This window comes from Apteryx rowi, unplaced genomic scaffold, assembly GCF_003343035.1.
Source record: "Apteryx rowi isolate R43461 unplaced genomic scaffold, aptRow1 scaffold_10, whole genome shotgun sequence".
NCBI classification, from domain to species: Eukaryota; Metazoa; Chordata; class Aves; order Apterygiformes; family Apterygidae; genus Apteryx; species Apteryx rowi.
Genome location: NW_020447197.1, coordinates 6,267,740 through 6,290,877, shown reverse-complemented (window position 1 = coordinate 6,290,877; position 23,138 = coordinate 6,267,740). Strand labels below are relative to the sequence as shown.

General features: G+C 40.6%; 1 protein-coding gene across 1 annotated transcript in view; it reads right to left on the bottom strand.

The window, feature by feature from the left end:
- Positions 1-23,138, bottom strand: part of SI (sucrase-isomaltase) — a 55,569-nt gene that overhangs the window by 19,323 nt on the left and 13,108 nt on the right. The window contains exons 7-26 of the mRNA XM_026061302.1: positions 22,587-22,686; positions 22,118-22,230; positions 21,410-21,535; positions 20,553-20,684; positions 20,262-20,381; positions 18,670-18,783; positions 16,586-16,670; positions 15,098-15,215; positions 13,927-14,098; positions 12,933-13,049; positions 12,225-12,379; positions 11,547-11,631; positions 10,375-10,431; positions 9,629-9,753; positions 9,139-9,227; positions 5,313-5,362; positions 4,078-4,248; positions 3,033-3,182; positions 1,150-1,359; positions 13-167 (exon numbers count right to left, since the gene is read on the bottom strand). Of these exons, the coding sequence (XP_025917087.1) occupies positions 13-167; positions 1,150-1,359; positions 3,033-3,182; positions 4,078-4,248; positions 5,313-5,362; positions 9,139-9,227; positions 9,629-9,753; positions 10,375-10,431; positions 11,547-11,631; positions 12,225-12,379; positions 12,933-13,049; positions 13,927-14,098; positions 15,098-15,215; positions 16,586-16,670; positions 18,670-18,783; positions 20,262-20,381; positions 20,553-20,684; positions 21,410-21,535; positions 22,118-22,230; positions 22,587-22,686 (2,444 nt within the window). The remainder of the gene's footprint in view (positions 1-12; positions 168-1,149; positions 1,360-3,032; positions 3,183-4,077; positions 4,249-5,312; positions 5,363-9,138; positions 9,228-9,628; positions 9,754-10,374; positions 10,432-11,546; positions 11,632-12,224; positions 12,380-12,932; positions 13,050-13,926; positions 14,099-15,097; positions 15,216-16,585; positions 16,671-18,669; positions 18,784-20,261; positions 20,382-20,552; positions 20,685-21,409; positions 21,536-22,117; positions 22,231-22,586; positions 22,687-23,138) is intronic.

Sequence of the window (23,138 nt, the reverse complement as noted above, 5' to 3'; positions counted from 1 at the left end):
AATGGGGCTTACATAACTGTGCCCGTGCTTTTGCGCCGAATCTGTAACCCGAAGGGTTTACTGTGAACGGACACTTCGTAGAGTCGGTCCTCAGCGGTGCTCGTGGGGCTGCTGGGGAGGTTCAGCGGTACTGGAACCTCGTATCGTTTGTTTTGGTAATCGTAAATCTGCGAATGGAAAATTAATTCATTTCAGTGTTCATCTATAAGCACATAGCTTACACTAGCAGYAGTTACGTTTTCAAGACTTGAAGATAATAGTTCCAGCACTGTTTCTTGCATTTGTCATAGACTGATAGAAATGCTCCTAGAGACTGGCAAACTCCCAGTCTGACACGGAGAATTGTTTGAAATCTTACCAATAATGATAGAAATCTGATTTAGTTAAAACAAATACAGAAAATCATTGAATAAATTTGCTGTGATGAGCATTTTCTTTCAATATGCAGTTGTTCTCTAATTCCTTCAAAATATTTGGGTTGGAAAAAAGAAAAAAAAAAACTTATGGATTTATTCTGGCTCAGGAATGGCTTGTTTAATTATTTAAGTATACTGATTTATATATATATATATATATATATATATATATATATATATATAAATGTATGGTTCATCTTTTTGATTAATCTTTTAGCCAGCTTTCAGAGATTCTTTTTAAAGTTTTCTGTATTCACATTCACTCTGTTGTCACAAGTTAATTCAAGACTTGATGCCTGATCATTTTAATAATGCATCCAATTCATTATAATATTATTAAATACATAGTAAAAAATTATAGTATAAACAATAACTTATTAAAATTTTTATAACGTATGTAGAATGATTAACACAAAAAATAACATTATAATCATAATAACACTTACTGATAATTGCACCTGTATAGTAATAAAATGTTTTTAGTTCCAGAGTTTGTGACTGATGTTACCTGTATGCATTGACCTTTGATTCAGTAATTACATTGTAAAAGCTAGTACAAAATTCCAAAACAAGAACAATAACAACTATTTTGTTGGAAGAAGAAACCCGTTTAGGCAAGAGTGCTGCTATTCATATAGTACAAAATTGACTAAAAGCTATGTAATTTCCATAAATAAAACTATTTTGACCAGTAGGGCAAAACAAACTCCTAGAAATTCCAGGGTGACAGTACCTTAAATTGCAGCATGTTGTTGTCGTGATATTTCACCTCCAAGCGAAGAGTACCAATCGGTAAGGTTGAATTCTCGTAAGCTTTGGTATTGACGCTGTTGAGGACGAGGGTAGCTGCCAGACCGCCTGCGGTGTATTCGACTTGATCGACAGCGTAAGCGTTGTCGGCGCTGTAATAGCAGGACGGAACATCCGCGTCTGAGATGACTTCCTGCAAGGGGAGATACGTTGCAGGTCAGTGAACCGTGTCGGCCTGCTGTGTTTTCTTTAATCATCAGCAAGAATTCCAAAGTTTCCAATTTCTATTTTACAGCTATTTAAGGTAAAGTTTTGTGAAAAAAGCTTAACGCTATTTGTGAACAATAAAGAAGCAGTACTGAACCCACTGATCCCTGTACCGACTGCGGTATGATTAAACAGCTCAGTCAAGGCTATACAAATAGTCGGGCTGGGAAACTGGATCCTCACACTGGGCTGATTGATTGATTTCTGTTCAATATAGTTGTGATCTTCAGCTCAATGCCACACAAAAATCTTTAGGCCTGGTCTGCTGGCATCCTAAAACTTCTTCCCTCCTAATCTCATAGTTCTCTGGCCTTTTGGATGCCTTCACGAGGATGTGCCCAAAACTCATTAGATATTCAGGCAGTGTCGGATGAGAGCTTTTCATCAGCTTTTATATGTCTTTATTCATATGAATATGAATATACCCGTTTAAAAATGGGTTTAAAATATCCATTGAGAATTACAGCCTATTTATCTAAGATCTCCTGACAGCAAGATCAAAATTACTTTCAGCTTCCTGCTGTAATTGAGCATAAACACTCGAACCAGTTGTTCTGAGGTTAGACGAGCTGATGCAGGTTAATGTGTTAGCCTTCCACCTCTGGATACTCACCATCAATCCTGTCTAGTTGTTCATATGGAACTATGCCTGCTAATCACATCTTAATTCCTAATGAATATTTATTCATCTGTTATGACCAAATTCAAAGCACCTTTCAGCTTGAGCAAGTGTTTAAAATACATCCAGTCCATAGCTTGACCAGTTTAATTTCACATGAAGAGGCATTTCCAAATATCCAAAATCACAAAAATATTTCTAATAGCGCAACAAATTTAGGAAAGTCCCGCAACCGTTTCAGCTATTGTCGTTTCAGGAGTGGCTAATAGAGGATTTTGGACTTCTAACCCGCGTTCTGAGCTTTGACATTTAGATTTCTATAATCATGAGGTAAGGCAATGTGGACGGAGGGGCCCCCTGAAGTTCATGCCTTCCAGGGCTCTTTGCTGACATGTGCTTATAGCCCTAGGACGTCCAGAAATAAAAATATGTCATAAAGAACTTCATGTCAGGTCTGCTGATCTGGATATAGCTCGTAGACAGAGATACAAACAATTAAGTTCATATATGGGTGAAAACTTCCCTGGGGTTCAAGGATTTCTTCTCAAACTGTGATCCAGAGGAATCAGCTTTAATAAAAATGCGTTTGAGTGAACATGAATGTGAGAGGAAGCGGCAAAGCTTTGCAGGCCCCAGGTCCAGCGAAGCAGAAGAGTTGTTTGAAGACAGTGATCTCAAGGCTGTTCTACTTTTTATAACTCTGATATTATCTGTTACCGTCGTTCAAAAAATAACACACTATCCCTCTATTTTTAATGCACTGTGGAAGAACTTAAGCTGTCCCAAACTGCCCTAGTTTCAACGAAGTAAATAAAATCGGCTAATATAGGSCGGCTGGTGACTGTCCTCCTTTTTTTAAGGAGTCTGGCAGATGGACAAATCTGCCAGACTACCCTTTCCACTGTAACAAATCCCAGAGAAAGCTATGACTCCTAAACTCCTCCTTTCTCCTTCGGTTCGGAGGCAGCGTTTTTGCTTACGTTCCAGACRCAGCCGAGCTGCTCACACTTTTCTTTCGTCGCGTTGGGGCTGGGGTAGCAATCATATCTTTCGTTGACGCCAGATTCTTGATTCCATTGTAGCCGGTATGATCTTCCCAGCTGAAGCTGAAGTCCTGTTATACGAGCAACCTGTAAATATCAAACAATAACCAGGTGTTAAATCCTGCCTCCCATCAGTCCTTCCTTCAGTCTGTAGGGATGCAGGTCCTCAGGAACGACAACGTTTTCCCACACGGCAACTCACAGAAAAGTGTCTTGGGACATTTAATGTATTCTCGTTTTTACAAAKCCGTGAACTGAAATTCTTGCACAAAAGATCTGAAAAATCAAGAACTTAAAATATGYAGCTGATCCCAYGACTCCCTTGGAAGGRCACAAGGAATGAAGATAAGTGCACACCTCCGTAGCCTTTTAACTTTAACTTAAATGWAAGTRGTCAGAAAAAGTTTAAATACTTTGATGCTGATTCAGTAACTGAGACAACAGGTAACTCAGGTGTTTATAATAATTAAAGATAGTGTATAATGCAAGTTCCAAGCACTATTTGTAGTGTGGTTTATGAAAATTTCCCACCTGCAGCAGCGTGTTTGCCTGCTTAGCACAACCGTGAGGTTGCTGCCACTCTGTATTCACCCTGAGAAATGCAGTATAAACTAAGAAATGAGGTTTAAAAACCCACACTCGATTTTGTTTTACAATCAATGCTCAAAGTATCATTTAAAATGTAAATATTATTTACCCTCTTTTTATCAAATAAAATCATAAAGCTCTTYCTCCCCTTGCAAGTCAAATGCAGCTACATGAACAAGTGCCTAAGAAAACATCGTGTTGCGCTGAGCAAAACTGAGACGTGCGGTCTATACAGGGGAGGTGACTGCAACTGCACTTTTATTCTGTAATAAAATACATCGCGTATGCTGTGGGATCCACAATAGTGCTGAATATTATCCTTTGCAATATATAAAATAAAGGTGATGATACAACTCCAGAGATGTTCTGCTTCAGGTTTTCTATTTTTACGTACCTTGACTGAAGGATCGTAGGTGATATTGTGGGAAGAACTTTGCACAACGTTGTCCTGAGTTACAGTGACTTGCGTTGGTTCCTGCAGCAACCCCAATATTTTGATTTCTTCAAACACCAAGTTGTTTGGATCAGTGTAACCGTTGTTTATAACATTCATTTGTAGAACATTCTGAAAAAATAATATAATAATCCCATTATATTGTCAAAAAAAAAACATTTTTCTAATTAACTCTTAATAGTGTTGTATAAAGTAAGGCAACACCCTTTCCTTGCCATGTTAATTATTGCCCTGTTTGTTGCTGTCACTTAAATGACAGAAGAATGCTCACTGCCTTATTTATAATATGCTTCAGACTTGTGTTTCGGGCTCCTTTTTCTTACTACTGTCCACATGAAAATTTACATTAACTTTCCTTCACAGGAAGCCAACATAGTTACAGTCAACTGATGAAGTGGCTACACTGCTTCCAAGCTCCRATATTAAGTGAGGTTTCACATCCAGAGTATTACCAGTTATATGCTTTAAGAAAATAAAAATCGTGACCTTCCCACTTCTATTCCCATGCTTCCCTTTCCCTGTCCCTATGTTTTCTCCCTCAATGTTTGCCCTGGTATTTCATGGCAAGGGAAAAGAATACTTCTAGCAGATATTATTATTATACAAAAAATATGTATCTTCTTACTTGGAATCCTTATAATATAAAGTCTCCAGGCAATATTGAATAGAAAAGCTATCTGGACTTCACSCTGCTCTATATAGGCAACTTCAGTTAAAAACAAAAACAACAACAACAACAAAAAYATGAAGCAGATTCAGACATTTTCTGGTCTAGATCTTCCTCTCACTCATTGGAGACTTTCAGGTCAATTTTTACAATATACAAGGAATTTTTCAATTTTTTGAGACTCATGAACATGATGTTCATCTCCTTTATTACTCTGTTTTAACTGCCGCTGTTGCTTTACAGCTCTCTTGCTCAGTAAACATTGCTGCTGAGTTTATGATGTGAAAGGAAACAGGGGTTCTTTTGTTAATAAATTAATTAGGAGAAGAAAAGCCAAATGTAAGATTTACATCACAGTTGTTAAATGACAATATTTTGAAAAAGACACTTCTTTGCCTTTGTCAAATACTTTGCTTCTCAGTAAATATTACAGGAGATTAAGGATGGAGAAGATGATATTGTCGATTAAAATTGGAAATGAAATAAGATCCTTTAAAAAAGTACTTACATTGGAAACTATAAACTCATAGTAAATGTAGACTTTGTTTTCAACAGTACCTAAAATGTGAAGAAAGAAATGACACTTGCAGTACAGAACCAAACAGCATTAAAAGCAAGACTGTGTCACTATCAAGACCAATAAATTGCTAATTATTATCATTATTACATTCAGAAGCTGCAATCAAGATTGCTCCTCTGCTGAACAGATGCTGTGCAAACTGCAAAAAAATATAAAATTCTAATTATCTTTCAACGAGGGAAAAAATGTCTTTCTATATTTAACATTCTGCCAACTCAAATATTTAGTTGATTTGATCCAGTTTTATTGGTGGTTTTACTTTGCTCTCAAGTCCTGACTTTTTTTTCTTTTTCTTCTTTCTAAAGCTCAGAATTTAAGATTCATCACCTAAACCTCGGGCGCAGAGGAAAAGTTTGCAGAGGCAGCGTGTGCGGGAAGCCGCCCCTTGCGGAGAACCGTTGCGTGGCCTCAGCTTCAGGGGTTTGGTGGTGCCGGTGACAAGTAGCATCCCGGAGAAGTTGCCCCAGAGCCGCGTGCCGCCGGGGTGCTGCGAGGGGCGCTGAGCCCACCCCGCGCGTGGGGACAAGCCTGGTCAAAAGCGGGTTGAGGGCTCTAGCTAAGACCCACCAAAGTTAAGACGAGTGATTATTCTGCGCTCATCCGCCACGAGCCTACAAACCGATTTTCTAGCCAGCAACGCCCCTTCCCCAGGGTGGTACAAAACCTTCAGTGATTTATTCCAATATTTTGCTAACTTCAGCTGCCTGCTCTGTATTTCCCAGCTCTTCTTTTGCTCTCGTTTCCACACAGGAGCCATCCTCAACCCGCTTCCGCATCCAGGACCTCATCCCATGCCGCTGGTGCTTCCCTCGCCCACCCCATCCCAGGCTGACCCGCGCGCTCCTGCCTCTGGAATAAATCACAGCATCCACTGGATTGCAGATGACTTTCCTAGTCCCTAAGGCCCCCCCTAGAAAAGTGAGTGACTGGATTTCCTACTCGGGTGACCAACCAATATTTTTCTATTCTAGTATTAATCATGTCCTTAGAAAACTATTTCTTTTTGTTTTTGATAGCCTTCCCTGGTTCTCTCTCCTTTTTTCCTTCTAATTAGTTATCCCTTATACGTAGGACTCTTCCTTAAACTTCTTCTCTTAAACTTCTTTTTTCCTTAGGCCTGTTTCCCCAGTCTAATTTTCCAATATTTTCCAAATTTATTGAATTTCCCCTTTCTAAAATGTATTAATTTTTATTTTATTGTTATTCCGTCTCATCATTTCTTAAATGTCAATGCACATGCAGTGAAATTAATCCTTTAAAACATATTAAGCAAATTTCTTAATGCAAAAATGAGTATAACTTTAATAAATTATGTCATGGAACTATAAAAGAGGAAATAAACTCACCACCTGGAAAAAGAAACATAAAAGTTGACTCATAAAGAGTCTGCTATTTTTTTCCAGGTAAGAAAAGAAAAATATTGCCATTGCAAGCAAATTGTAAACTATTTCTTTGAGAAGACTACAACCTGTAAGTTTTGAGCAGGAAATAAAATCATAAGATGTTTTATTGTTTTGTTTCTCAACAGAAGTGAGTACAATAATGGCTTAGTTATTTTAGGTCTTGACAAAGGAGCACATATACCTGTCATATCAGCAACCACCCAAGGCCTTCAGTATTTATTGCTGCAATAATCAGCCAAATCACAACTCTATTTCTTTAAAGCATCCCAAAGTTTCACAAAATTTAAAAAGTAGAAGCTTGGAAGTTCTTGCCTGAGATATGATTGGTATAGGTAAAATGAGAAAAGGGATTACTACAGGTAGAATGCATACATTTTTCTAAGCTTTTTCTTTCCGATAAATCTAATAGTATCATCACATTACCTCTCGAGCACAGATAGTCTCACTTTTTGGCATTTTCTGTAGCTGTCCTCCTAACAGGCTGCCCAGTGACCACCACCAGTGTCTTGTTCTGCAGCACCAGGGTGCAGAAGCCCTTCAAACTCCAGAATTTTGAGCCGATATAAATGTCCTAGCAGGAAATATCTCACTAGGAGCTTGGCATCTCGAGGAGACCTACGAGGGAAGCTGAGGGCTTTGGCAGAGGCAGCAAAGTGGTGACACATAAATGCATGTTCCTCAGCTGGCGAGTGGCAAGGGCAGTGGCAAGGTTTGATATGCTATTAGCATTTCAATTTGTTCAAGGTTCTTTATCTGAAAAATGTGTTTTCAGCCAAAAGTTGTTGTGTTTCAGAAGCCAGAGGTATGAATGCACTAAATTCAGGTATCACTTAACCACGGACAGTGGTCAGATCAGTTCACATGGGAAAATGCCTGTCACCTTCTGAACCTCAATGTTAATATTATTTTGACTTCATTTTTTCCTGTATATTTTTACTGTTGCAGTTTTTCCTATTTTCTAACCTACATTTTATTCCAGTATAGCTAAATAAAGCTTAGATACTTTTCTGATTCCTAGCAGCCTATGGAGATGATAGGATATGAATTAGAGAAGATCGGGTCTACTTGAAATGCAATAGTACTAACAGGCACACGCCATAAACCAAAATCCTTAGCGCTTAAAGTTATGGTTGGTTGCAAATAAAACAATAAAATCTGTCAAATACAAGTCCTTAAATCATTTTTTAATACAAGCTTGAGTGTTTTATAAAAGTTCTTCAAAAAAAATCATTTCAGAATAAATGTTTAAACTACTTGCTGGCTTTTCTAAAAAATATAGATTAAAGGACAAAGGCTCCAAAAGCAGCCTAAAGTATTTAAGTACCTCAAATCCTTTTAATTTAATGGAACCTGGATGCCCAACTAATTCCTCAGATGATATACTTCAGAAAATCCCCCAGTTTAAGGTTCTTCATTTTCCAAAGTTTCCTTCATCTCAAGATTAAAATGATGAATTATACTATTTTTGTTTGCAAGTCTCTTCCATTGCTCTAGAACTAACTCTGCTTTTCTTAGACATGCATGCGTTCCAAAGGCATTAATTTTCCTCACAACCAAAAGGAATTTAACCTTAAATCAGTTTTTTTTACTTGGGCTGAATTGTTACAGTCTTAATACTACACGCCCCATTAGAAAAGAGGTGTGAGTTTTGAAAAACGCTGGTGAGGGAAGCGGTATCAGTCCCAGCTCATCACAAGAGGTGAGGCTGAAAGGCTCTGGCATAATTACAGYGAATATGCCGGTGGGAAACAAGCTTTAATAAAAGGCAAGATTGGCAACGTAACGAGTATCGCCTGCACACGCTCACTCGTGTGCACAGGCAGGGATACGCTGTGGGGACCAGATGGCATAAAAAATTTAGGCTTCAATACCACACCTTTTGAGTAAATGCAATTGCTGCTGATTTCTCGAGAAATGTAACTAATTCCCGCAAGTTCATAAGCGGCATCAGATATACTTAATAAAAGGGCTGGTTTTTCATCTTCTGCTAAATCTTAGTGTCACACTATGATTATGTGCGTTCTTGCACCCACTGAAACAGGTCTGGATAGCTACAAGAATATACACCAAGCGCGACAGTCAGTGTGCTAATGTACCCAATTTACCTATTTAAGGCTATTGTGAAACCTGGACAAGCAAGAAAACCTCACCAAATTAAGAACTGTTACCTTTTTCCACTTAAAAGTGATGAAAAAGCAATAGCATATGAACAAGTTTTAATAACTCGTTACAGATTAAAATCAGCATTCCCAAAGGCTTACTCTTCCTCCATTAAATCAGCAGGAAGGTTAAAATCTCTAAGCATTAATAGTTTGATTATCATACTTATCTCCCCATCGATAACTGCTCACCTGCGGATTCTCCATCATCCCAGAACAAGTCCCCGGATGCTCTGTTATTGTCATCCAGGGCAATGATAAGTCCCATAGGATTCTTGCGGCTGTGAAAAGAAAGATTATTTGTCCTAAGTGTATAAAAATATCTAGACAGTCTTAATGCATCTTTCATGTTCATATTAAAAATCTGAAGCTCAAATGAGTTGCAAGACTTGGAGAATTATCTTAGATTAGCCCTTGATTGTCTTTCATTTTCATGTAAACGGATTTAAGTACCTGGGGAGTTTAGAAAATGCTGTGCGAATAAACCTGTAGTTAATCATTAAGCATGTTATGTAATCAGTCGGGGAAGTGATTTGTGACTCACAGTTATTCCCAAATTTTCAAGTGTAAATGCTAAATGCAACAGCCTGCTACTGATTTGCAACGTGCGAGCCTGGAGCCCATTCCTGGAGTCACGTTTCGCCCTGATCTAACCAGAAGAGCACGCGGCCTTGAAGCTCACCTTGCGACTGTTGTGGTAGCTGGCTGTTGGAAAGGGAAAACGTAGCCTCCCCTCAAATGAAGTCCCAGTTTGTCTGCTGGCAGGTACATGCCAGTCCACTGTTTTCTCCAGGAGATTTTTGCCCCCTTGTTAACAGGAAGGTAACAGAGAACAGGTACGTTGCGTTACTCACTGCGATGAGTGCGCTCTTAAAGCCAGGGTTTCTTCTTAACTCTTCCTTTTAAGTTAGGTAAATATCTATAATCCTGCCAGTGGTCACATGAAGACAAAGCACCCACAGGTCGATACCATACGATATCATGAATTGATGCCCACCAATGTTTAATTTCAGCTCCGTCAACGCAGAGAGCAAGGGATGTTGGCACATCTGGAGCGAGCACTGGCCTTTGCCACCCGTCAACAGGGTCATCCCAGCAGTGGGAAACTTATTTGCAGAAATGAGACTAGCGAAAGAGAGTTGGAAACTCTCACGCATTATTATTATCAGTCATTATATTTTTTACTATTACAAACATGATCTTTGCTTAAGTTTCCAAGCAATCTGCCTCCCCACTGCCTGCGTCGCTCCAGCTCTTTGGGACCTCTCCTTGAGGCTGTGGTTCCTGCCCTCGCCCCCGCCCCGTCTCTCACCATTTCCTTTACATTTAGCCTGGGGGCTAAATCTGCCCCTGAACAGGGCTGACAATCCTGTGTCTTCACAGAGACATGTGGAAAACCCCACCGCACTGTCCTTGGCGTTCACTTACGGTCTCGTACTCGTACCACACTGCGTCGGGGATGTACGCCTGGATCACGTCCACGCCCTGAAAGGGGAGCAAAGAAACAACTTTCGCACCTGAAGGCAGGTCAATGTAATAAACGAAAATGCCAAAAATCATCATAACATTCGTAATGAGAAGATTATCGATACTTCTCCTCATCCTTATTTTCTTTGTGGGCTTTCTGCCTTGTGTGCAGCCCAAAGTCACAGCGCTTCCCCGTCGCTCTCAGAGGATATTCACAAACATCACCGAATTGTCCTTACTTTTACATTTTCTGGACGGGCTTGTTTCACATACTTGCTTTCCATTCAAGTGCTTAACAAAGGTTTTGTGTTTCTGCATAGCATATGTGTTACTGGAATTAACTATCGTTATTTACAAGATTTTGCAACAGGAAAAGCTGTGATTTATTTGTTTTTCTTGCTGCACTAGAGATAAAGTGAAATGAAGTGAGAGAAGCTGCTTCTGAATGAAATTTGGAGATGATACAAAGTAGAGTGAATCAGAATATCCTGCCAGAAGAATTAGATTCCCTAGAGGAAGCAAAAATAGAAATGGGATTTAATAGCACAAAGTGCAAGATCTTCCATTTAGACAGCGATAAAAATATGTTGTGGGCTCCCTCACTGGAAGCAACAAATGAAGAGGAAAAAAAAGATAGGCTTATTAGGAACCCCAAGACAACTGTAAGTCATGAGTGTGATGCAGTCATGAAAAATAAATATAATCGAAGGACATATCAAGGGAAAAATTTCCACTGGAGATAGAGCTATGTTAATGCTAATGAGCAAGATCTCTAGGACCAGGGAGAATTTACTAGGCTCATCAGGGAAATGGAACATCCTATTTTTGCTGTTCGGCTCGTTCAGCATAGAAAAGGAGACGGAGCACAATTTCCAGAGGAAATATATGTATAGCAGGTAGAGGAGCTATAGCCTTTAAGCTGAATAACGCAATTGTCACAAGACCGAACAACAGAGGCTGAAAATCAGGTGCGTTTTAATCAAAGGAATAAAGGAATGGCAGGAACAGGGACCAAGAAATGCAGCTTGTTAGGGACATTACGCTGCAGTCCCCCGACGGAGGAAAGATCACGGTGTCCCTGTTCCCCGAGAATTCGTTATGAGAGAGAGAAATATCGAGACGGCGATAGCTACCGGGTCGAGCACGGGAGTGATGAGCAGTCCGGGACCCCACAGGAACTGCCTGTCAACGCTCCACGTTGCTTCGTCGGAATAAAACCTAGACGAATGGGAAAGAAGCAGCACTGGTTGTTTTTATTAACTGTGCTGTCATGAGTAATCCTAATATTTCAAGGTTGTGATGGTCTAGAATGACTGCTGGCAAGCGTCATAGCCCAACCGCGCAGGTTTATTTTTATCTGAGGCAACCTGCAGCTGAGAGTGCAAGTTCGCAGGCTCATTAGTTTAGTTAGTATTGATTATGCATGTATGTAAGTGTGCCTGCGTGTGCCTGTGATTGTGTGTGCGTGGTTTTAACGTAGCTTTATTCAAGAGTTTCCAGGCAAAGAAGCAGAAACTCTAAAATGCATGTCGTGATAGGGAATAATTTCATTAACTGACAAAGACGCTTCACAGCAGCTCTTGGGGTAACTGACAGTAATATATGCATATATGCAGAAATTACAGATGATTTCTGATTACTCTTCTGATTACTTCAAAATGGTATTTCATGAATTTAGAAGTTGTGTATATATATTCCAGTGTGCACTGTCATAAATTATATATGTGTTTGGATAGTCCCTAACAACATTTAACCAGTCTGAATTTGTTTTTCCTGATAAAAGAATTATGAAGCCTGATCAGTAAACTTACTCATGCAAAACCGGCCGTGTGACTGTGTCTCCTTGAGTATGAGCTTTGTAAAAGAGCGTATACAGGTAGGGCAGCAGAGTATAGCGAATGTTCAAGTAATGCTTTGAGGTTTTCACCAAAACTGAATCAGCCCCAAACGCAGCTGGATCCTGAGGCTGAAAATAAATATTAGATTATTATTGTCATCATGCAGAGGGAGTTTGGATGGTGCTATATATATCAAGTATGTAAAAAGTGGCTGCAGTCTCCAAGGATGCACATCTGCGCGGCATCTGCCTGGCGTGGGGTGGCCTGAGGTCTGGCCCACCAGAGCCACGGACCAGGTGGGTTGCTTTGAGGTGCAAGTCCTTCCCTGCCCACATGCAGGATGGGAGGTCAAGGCTTCTCCCAGGTTTCATCCTAACGTGCATTCAGGATACCACGAAAGGGTGCTCCCAAGGATCGGTCTGGTGGGTCACGCAGCAGCGAGCGCTCGCCTTTGCTGCAGACACAACCGATGGGCACGAAACTGTTCTCAAAAAACGTACTCTCAAGTACTTACAATTAACCCCGCTGAAGCTAAAACTTTCAGAGCTAGGATTTTGGAAAGAGAGCCTAAGTTTTTACCAATTTCCAACTAGTCAACTATGTAATTATTAGTAATACAGTGATAAAGGGAACGTGGTAGTGCAACACAAGACAAATTTTGTAAGAGAAGGTACAACTTACTATGTATAGCTCAGCGTTGTGATTCCTGGAAAATGGATAAAATGCTCCTACTTGCATCCACCGTCTGCAAAGTTCTTCTGTGGTGTCATCAAAGAAACCGCAAATATCTGCTCCGATCTTAAAGTAAAACCAGAATGTGTTGGATGGACAGTATATTGCTCCTCTAAGCTCTACACAGATCTTCAGGTATTGATTTCCAGAGATTTCCTAATTCATCCTTAATTGCTAGCCAGGGTAATAGAGTCATTCAACACATTTCTGCCTTTCTTCTTTCCAATTTCTTGTCCATAAGTAAATTTGCCTGCTGTATTTTTCTTTGATTGAACCTCTACCAGAATTACTGAAGTTTCTAAGCTATTATTTGAAGCAGAAGTAGCCAGGCAGATACCTATTTTTCCATAATGTCAAAGGTCTGTGAACACTTTTACAGTCCACCATCCGCACTATACAATTAAGTTAATTCAAGTATCGGTTGCATGGAAAATTTAACTAACTACTAGCTAACATTGCCTGTCACTCTCTTTCTTCTGAACCTTTACTCTCCTATTTGGTGCTCATGAACATATATTAGGAAAACACTTAAAAAGTCATACAAATGCAAATCATGAAAAGGAACCTGACTCTTTCATTTATACATGGGTGCTCCTATTCTATCTGAAATGCAAAGGAAAACACCAAAGTGTTCCACATCGATCACTGAAGAATAAAAAATACTAGTAGTAACAGGCAGCCTGGAATACACAAAATAGTATGGTTGATGCACATGCATATCCCACCATACACACACCCCCACACCCACAGAAATCAAAGTAAGAAAGTGGCCTAAACCAAAAATCAATAATTACTGGGGAGAAAAATGTGAAAACTAGATTCTTAAAGGGTATTAATTTACAGCTAAAAAGACAATACGGTTATATAGATAGCATTTAATTAGATAATCAGATGCTTATCCGTTTGTTTTGAAAGGCTGCTACAAATGAGTATTATTTCTTACGTAAGGAATCCCAAAGAGGTTAAACTCCAGCATCCCAGGTATTGACCATCTCAGGTGATCCCATATGGCCGCATTGTCTCCCAGCCAGTGTCCCGTGTACTTTCCCGACCCAGCGAAGGTAGACCGCGAGAGAAGGAAGCCCCGCTTTCCTGGAAACACGTTTTCGATGGCTCTGAAAATGAAGCAAGGCTGGAATTATGCAAAGGAAAAAAGAAGCCTCAGACACCACTGGTTTTATATAAGGCAAATTTATATCGACTAATTTACAATAATAGACAATCCAAGGGACAGGGACTCCTTTACGGTGATCCAGATGTCTTTTAGCTAAGTTCGTAATATTAATCCTATTTAACCTTTCTAAACATTTTTGACTACCGGTGTTTGGCCTGGGACTGTAGTTAGTATATTTTGCCATAGCTGCATTGGCTTAAATGAATTAATAGAGATTTATGTTCATTCCACCTAACCTCTTGTGCCAGTCTGAACTATAAGAATGCATAACGATATGCCTTTAAAAAAAATGAAAAAAAAACAACAAAAAAATCAGCCTAGGGAAAGAGTTATTCCTAAAGAAGTGAGTTATTCCTTCTCCATCAATGCAGAAAACAGGACATGCAATGGGGGAGATGTGTAACTTAGCCGAAACCTGAGACGCAAAATGAGATGAAGACATTTTAAATGTTATGATAGTGGTCCCTAGCACTGTGCTAGCAGAGCTCTGAATCATTGCTTTATTTGTTCTTCAATTTGCAGTAAAATTGATTTACACAGGTTTTCAAGTAGTTCGACTAGTTCAAAATTATTAAAACATAGCTGGCAGTTCACCACACTTTTAGACATATTTTTTGTATTAATTTTCTAATGAAAAACTTACTATCCTTACTAGCTGAAATTTAAATAATAAAGCTTGGTACTGCTTTGAACTTTGCTTGTAATAGGGTCACAGGCATTCCTGTGTGACTAGAGTTTTCTGCCTTGTTTGGTTATTTTGGATGCCCAGCTTCAGTGAATTTTGGAATTGCGGAGAGATTGGATTTTTTCAGGGGCGTGATAATTCCTGTCGTCCAGGAATCAGGGTCCTTTACAAGTGAAGTCTCTTGCTGTTTTTGAAAATGCACCTGTACCCTCTGCTGTGCATTTTTTTGTAAGGATATTGGGGAGCACTACTTACTTTTGGGTTGAGAGGATCATGGAATAGCCGAAAAGGCTGTGGACGTCGTACTGTCTCCCCCACTTGTGCACTGCATCCATACAGAGCGTCTTGGAGAACATGAGCCTATCAAGAATACCTTAAATAAACGGAGACAGATATCAGTTTTCAAGTACATCTTGATTCCAAATATTTGCAATCTTTTGCTTCAGGCATGTTCATGAAATTCAGGCCCTTTTTGATCTCCAGTATTTGCATGAAGCCCAGTATGACTAGAACAAGGACAAAATACCGTTCACATAACGCTGCTGCTGGTTGCTGAGTTTTTTTGTCTTTACTCTAATTGAGAAGTTTTCTGCTTTGGAGCTTTCTCTACCTCATGACAATCAGCACATAAATAGCAGAAGAATTCCCCATTCCTGCTACCGCGTCCAGAAATGCAGCTTTTCTAGCAGAGTGGAATTTAGCACACTGACGTCTAATGTGCTGCAATTTGTTCAGAGCATAAAGTGATTAGCTCACATGATATATCTTTGTCTAGGTGCAATTAAATGGTAACCACAGGCTGCCTTCGATGCCAGCGCTTTCTGGCACCACTCTGAGTAAATCTTAGCTCGCTGCCGGCTTCGTCACGAGTCTGGGCATCTGCCTGGAAGTGAAGACGCGGCGCAAGCAGACCCTAATTTCTCCGCCTTGGCTATTTGCTTTGCTGTAAAGTGGGAGACCAAGGCTGCAAGGTCACCACTGAAGGACTCTTCCCTCCGTGGAGCTCCTCGGTGGGCACGTGAACGCCGAGAGAGCTCCCAAATGCTTTTTATTATTTTTATTTTTTATTTTATTATTTTTCATTATTTAAAGTTGTACCTTTCAGTCAACCAATAGGTAATCCTTTTCTAATTTTTTATCTTAAATACGGAACTGGAGACACTATAGCTGCAGTCTAGGACAGATGGGAACTTCTTTAATTCGAATCATACCTGTATGTCTGAGGTCAGAGGAAATTACATTCTTACATCCAAATTTGACCCTAATGTGACTGAATTCAACTTCATGCCAGCTGGATTTCCTCACGCAAACAACCGCTCACCCATGCAAGGAGGGTGAACGCATAGCACCACCCTAGATTTCTGAATCATTTGATCTAACAATTTATTGGCAATGGTTACTTAAAGCTATTACTTAATAAAAAATCTGAATTCCATTTTATCTCTGCATACATCTCTGAAGCTATTGATGGTGAAAGAAGATCAATACATTATTAGACATAATTAAGGCAATGATAACATTCAGTAACAATCTGAAAGGGAAAGAACAAGCCATTTTTTCTCATGAGTTATACAACCCGCGCCTTTGACCAGGGTCAAGGCGTACTTGTATTTTCTGTCAATAGGCATGATCAGACCCCATCCATAAGAGCTATACTAAAATCACTTCGTATCCTTGTAGCTGACTGCACAGCAGTTCACAAACTTTTTTCCTATTTTGCTTTGTGGTTAGAGGCGGACTTACTGGGCGTGAAGGGAGGGTAGTTCAAGTCGTTCTGCTCACAGCCCTTCCTTGAGCCCTGAACAAAGTTGGATACTTCATTCATATCCTGAAAAACGCAAGAAACAGTATATAATAAAGTTCCCTCAAGTACGTTTTCCTGACAGAACCTTATGTTTTATTCCTCGGATCCTTAAGGAATGATTAATTAGAATTGCTACAGCACCCAACGAGGCCAAGCGATAYGACGCAGCGGCTGAGCTGCTCCGTCCCCGCCAGGGTTCAGGGTTTTGCCCCCAGCCGAGGGGCAAAATTCCTATTTTCTTTCCCAAAAGGTATTCATTTTTAAGTAGAAGGAAGAGGGAAAACAGGGGGGAGGAAAAAAGGAAGGAAGATGATCTTCAGCCTTTTTTAAAGTACCCTAACGCTGAGAGATGCTGGGATTCATTCGTGACGCTGCAGATGATAGAAATAATTGGTCTACAGGACACCAACGCGCCTGTTCACAGAACAGAAACTTGCAAATTAAAGCACCTCTTCTCGTCCGCTTTATCACGGTAACAGCGGATTCCCTGATGCACCCTAGCAACTGCCAGCTACATGCTGCAATTCCCTCATCAGACACAAAGTACCGTGATGGTTAAGTGTCAAAAAGAAAAAGAAAAATCTGAATAAACTAACTGAAGTAGGTGATAAACTTAAAATATGTTTGCAACCTTCCTGTGCAAGGTTGTATTTGCATCCTGGAAGTATGAAAGTCAGTGAGCACTTTTGCTCCTACTAGCAAATAAGTGGTAAATAAAATTCCAGTGTTCCTTTTTTTTTTTCTCCTGAGCTCTCTGGCTTCAACTTTTATTAAACAAAAAATGACATTTTACCCTGGTATTTCACCGTAGGGGTTAAGAGCAATAAGGCCAAACTATGCAATATGGTTACACAGAATTCTGCCCCCAGGCTCAAAATTGTATCAGCATAAATCAGACAGAATTTGCTGAAATGCAGCAATATTCTGGGCTATTTGAAGCATATACCTGTGCTTTGCTTTGTGAGATTAACACCATTCCCCAAATTTAAAATTGCACATGTAAATCTGGAGTTCGTTGTGATGAAAACAACCGGTTTCTTAGGGGATCAGAAACTATTATGTAGCACACAAGAATAAAAATAGTCTAAAAATCTCTTTTCTACCTAAGGAGAATGTACACATCCGGATTTTGCGAGTCTAAGGACATTCCATACTTTCAGCCACAGCATAAGGAAAAAAAATAAGACATTGTACTTAAAAATTGTACAGTCCTTCAAAGCTAGGATTTACCAGTGCCTCTGATATGAGTTCGGTGCAAAGGCAGAATGCTGTAGAAACATACGTTAGGACCTTTAATAAATGTCAATGTAGACAGGCGTTTCCAGGGTGGGTGCTGATGTTTGGTTTCTGGATCCACATTTAGATGCCTCAATATAGTCATCTGAGCTTTTTCTCAGAACAGTTGAGTATCTAYAAATCTTTCTGAGTCAAAATGAGTTTTAGGTGCTCTGTATCTTTGAAAAAGAAATTAAATCCCTGCTCAGGTGCTTAAACAGGGATTAAGAAGTTTAAATACAGATTTCCTTCAGGCCCCCACCTTTAAAAGCTTTACTACAGCATGTTTTTGTGAGACTAATCTGAGTGAGTCAAAATGCTCCATAATCTTACCTGATTTCCATGAACTAAGCCTAAAAATAACTGCGCCACATTCCCTATTAATCCTTTGGCGGGAGAACCTGTTTAAGAGAGCCTGATTTTTCCAAATCCTCATCTGGAGCAGCAATTGCAGATTTACTAACCGGAAACTCTGTGAGCTACCTGGAGAACAGCTGTATCGATTTTGTGCATTATAACCCGTATTTAGGATCTGTTCAAGATGCATTTACTCAGCATGCATGCAGGTTTCAAATTCAAATTCAGATTTAAAATTCACATCCAAATTTGGACTGCAAATTCAACAGCGAAAGACACACAAGTCCTACACTGATTTCCAGGTTAGTAGCAGCGAGCATCCCCTTTCGAACTCAATGCAACATCGAGCCATGCCTATTTTTTTTAAAAACGGCAGTTCTGCATTACTTACAATCCAGATCCCATCGTACGGCACTGTATCGTGAAATAACCTGCATTCCTCCACCCACCAGCTGGTGCAGTCGGGATTGGTGAAGTCCGGGAACACGGTTACTCCTGGCCACACCTGCAATATTCGAAGGAAAATAATTGATTAAACTGCTAATTATGTTGGTGTCKTTAATATTTACACGTTACTACTGTTCCTTTAGCTTCTACTTATTTTTTCCAAAACACAATTGAAATGAAGCCTAGGCCTGACTTCATAAGACTCTGCGAAACCGGTGGGAAATTGCCTTCRCCAAGCGCAGCCGAGGAAAACTTCCTTGCGGGTTGCAGAGGACTTTCACGCACTGGAACACGGGTCAGTCTCTCCCCTCTCACGGCCTCCCCCTGCTTTGCTGTGCAGAGATTTACGCCAGGTGACAGCCCAGGGGAAATGGGCATCCCTCTGCTTTCTCTAGCATTCACAGTAACTGGCGTGGATGATAACAGAGGAACAAGAAAATGTGTTTTGTGCTTATTATCGTGAGAAGCCTCCTAAAACGCGAGCGTCCGGAGGAAGGCGCCGTGGCGGAGTAGCGTCTTTCTTGCGGCAGCTGCGAGGGTGAAGGGCTCTTCCTTCCCTACTAGGAAGCGTATCTACCTTTACTTTTCCACAAAACCCACGTTAACATCAAAGGGAGTGTTTTACGGGGGAAAAAAAAAAAATGCTGTGTGTGCGCGTGTGTACATATGGCAGATTTGCAAGGCATTTAGAAGCAGGTAAAATCCTAACTTAAAAAATTCAGAAAGCGTGCAGCTTTCCCTCCTTAGGTGCCTACACTCCTTTGTAGCCTCACCTTTTTCTACGAGAGCCAAAACCAGCTGGGTTTACGAGTGGACGCAGATAGTCTCATAATGTTTACAACAACATCGCTTCAAAACCCCCTAATCTCTGCTGAGAAATGTCTGTGTGCATTTCTAATAGAGTATATTGACATTAATAAGTCTGCAAGAGGAAAAAAAATACTCAAGTTTCTTTCAGGCGTATTTGAATTACACTCTCGGATAAGCGTTTGGAGCTCGGAAATTCAAGTTAAGTGTTCAGGGCAGTGCTAGCATAACGATCTGGAGAAGACTTTCGGGTGATAAACTGCAAGAGTGACAATAACGTGCGCTCAAAAAGAAGGCAGGAAGAATACAACTTCATTAACTCTGGAGTTTTCAGTTGCTTTTAAGTCAAAAATATTTTTAAGTTATACAAGTTACAATACTCAGCTTAATTCATAAACTATTATAGAGAAATTTTCCAAAGCATAAGGTGGAAGTTGGCTCGTCAGTCACTACTGGAAATAAATAGGAGCTGGCTAACAAACTGGACCTTGAGCCTTCAAAATATCRTAGTTTTCCTTTTTACTGAATGTAAAAAATTTCTAAGAAAAAAGTCAAGAAAAGTGGAAACATACCATACACTAAGTGAGCCCTTATAAGCCTAGTTCTCACTGGAAGAATTTTACTAAAAGGAGGAGCTTAGCGAATGAAGTTTACAACCAGCCCCTTGCCCCAGATTAAACCACGGCAGTGCCAAGCGCCCGCGTTTCGTCGTCACAAAAGCGTGCTTACCTCTCCGATTAACGGTGTTACTCCGTCTGATTCGTTAACCCAAACCTTTTTGCTCTCTCCCCTGGCATAGCTTCCGTACGTGCTACCGTCCACTAGATTAGATGTGCTAATGGCAGGATCCTAAAAGAAGGGAAAACAAAGAGTGGAAAGAAGCCGTGATACGCTCCACCAATTACTATCCAGCGCTACAGTGTTAGGCAATAAATAATCACATTAAAATATGCAAAGTATAATAATAAATAATTGTAATGRCAGTATTTAAAATGGAAAAAGAAATAGTAAAGTGCTTACCAAGATGATAATATATTTTTGTCCATAGTCATGCATATAAGCCGCGAAACTGGGGAGATCTTTAAATTTCACTTTGTCGTAAGTAAAATCTTTCTTTTCCTCCATATAGTCAATGTCGGTGTACTGAACCTCCTGAAGGAAAAGGCGATTCAGTCTCAACGTCAGAGACGATAGTTAAAGGTTCTCTACGTTAACCACCCCAATACACTTTTCTTCTGATAGTTCCCATTCATCCTGGAGGGAATTTATGGTTGCGACTCTACTTCATCCTGGCAGACAGTGTGCCGCTAGCACCATATATAAATGATGGGCAGCACTTGTCACASTTATACCGAGTTGCCCAGCTTCTAGAGCTAGCCCCTTAAAACCAAACCTTTCTTCTTAAAGTCCGGCTTAAAATTAGTTTGTTTGTTTTTTCTCATTTGACGCCATTGGGCTAATTTAACTTGAAATCCAGTTTTAAGATTTAACTGCAAATTAAGAAGTAATCGACAGTTCCACAATCCSCTTGTCCTCAGAACGATGACAAAGAAAATCTAGCGGATTAGGTAACAGATCAGGAAACAAACGGCTACAATTGGAAAGGATTACTGAAAAATCGTTGCGCTAAAACGGGCAAATAGAAACTACTGCGGTTAAGCGTCTCCCTCAGTCTGGCAACTGGTCTGCCATTAAAAGTCACAAAAACTTTTAACCGCGGCTGTCCGCGCACACTTTATTAGAAGTCCACTGACTCGGACGGACGCGAAAGGCGCCCGGCGAGGAGGAGCAAAGCTCTCGAGATGTCTCGGCAGCCCCCGCGCAGCGACGCGTCCCCACGGGCTCTGCCCCGGCCCCCGGCCCCCGGCCCCACTTACGTAGGGCAGGCCGATGGCCCGGTTCCTCTCGACGACGGCTTTGACCTGGTCCAGCGAGCCGTAGTTCCAGCGGCTGAGCTGGAAGCCCAGGCTCCAGTAGGCGGGGAACAGCGGCAGCCCCACCAGCTGCGGGGCGAGAGCCGCGAGAAACGCGGGTGTCGGGGGACAGCGAAGCTCGGCCCCGCCGCCACCCGTAAAGTTCCCGTCCTGTCCTTACAACCGCCCCTTCGCTTTATGTTCCCACTTTGCACCCATTCATTCGCCCTGCCCCTGAAGCGCAATACCGTCCGAAACCTTACACATGCTTTCAGATATCACTAAAACGTCATCCAGCTGCAAGAAGTGCATAGGGGGAATAGCTGTGCTGGCTTTCTCCCATAAATTACGACGTATCATAAGCACTCTATAACCTGCACCCGCCCTACGGTACTGCCGTACGAACAAGAACTTGCCCTTACTGCAAGGGTTAGCTCCAGCAGGCAAGTGCAAGCCCGGCTGACCACATCCACACCCCACCTTGACTCCTGCTAGCYATCCCTGATGGCAGCAGTCACCTTGGGGACACACCAAGAGTTATACGACTGCGTCATACCATCCGTTAACAAAGCGCATGGTGAAGCCGCATCGTCGTATAAAGAAGGGAAAGAAATAAAAAAAACCCTAAGCACTTTTAAAAATCCTGCGTGTCATTTCCCTAGGTAGCCGTACCTTCAGGTACTCCTGCACCACTTGCTCCGGCGTGTCCCCCAAGAAGACGTAGAAATCAAGGATTCCCCCGATGGTTCTGTAGGTCACCGCCGGGGCAGGCTGCACCACAAACTCTGCCGGACAAGAACAGCCGCTAAATCTACAGTAACTCTGTCATGCTGATGTTGAACATCAGAAAACTTGCTTAGGGAAAAATACAACACCGAAATGCCCAAGGAGCCCAAAACCGTGACTTGCACTTGCAATGGAGGGACGTGTATTCAGCTGACTCTTAAATGTCCACATTTGCATAGGTCCCACAAAGAGAAGAGAATCACTGGAAACCCAAAGGCACAGTCTTTTCTCACTAAATTTTTGMATGTCCTTAATAAAGGACATCTACATCAGCTCAGTTTTGATCACCATCCCACCGATCATTTTAAAAGAAATTTAATTGCAATAYTTGAAGCGACAGAGAAAGCTTTCTTACCCATGGCATTGCTGTTCATTAAGAAAACACCAAGAGAGGCTCCAGTGCTGTCTTCCAAGCACAGGAAGAAAGTTTGAACTCCATATAAGTTATGCATGTTCTTAAAAAAAAAGAAAAAGGTGATTAAAATCTAATAAATGTCTGTATTCTGGGATATTTCAAAAGAYATCCACTTGAAGCTTCTCAAAATACAACAATCAACAAAAATAAAAACACTGACACTTTCCTACAGCTTTGTTTTTTACTTCCCGGCATTTTTCTCCTTTATGTGAATGTTTTCCATTAAACAAAAGGTTTCTGGAATTATATAGATAACATAAGCAAACAGATACATTGCAATTTAGAGCAAGTCTGCATATATTGCAATGCTATTTCTGGGTAATATATATGCACATCGGGTGAACAATATGCCCTAAAAGGTGGTACAAGATTTTACATCTGATCTATGTTACTATTATTCCTACAAGGCAATCATTTTTACATCTAATCTATGTAAATAAGAGAGTGTCTGGTTTCTTTTTTTGTCTCATTTCTATTGCTTTTTCCTCGTAT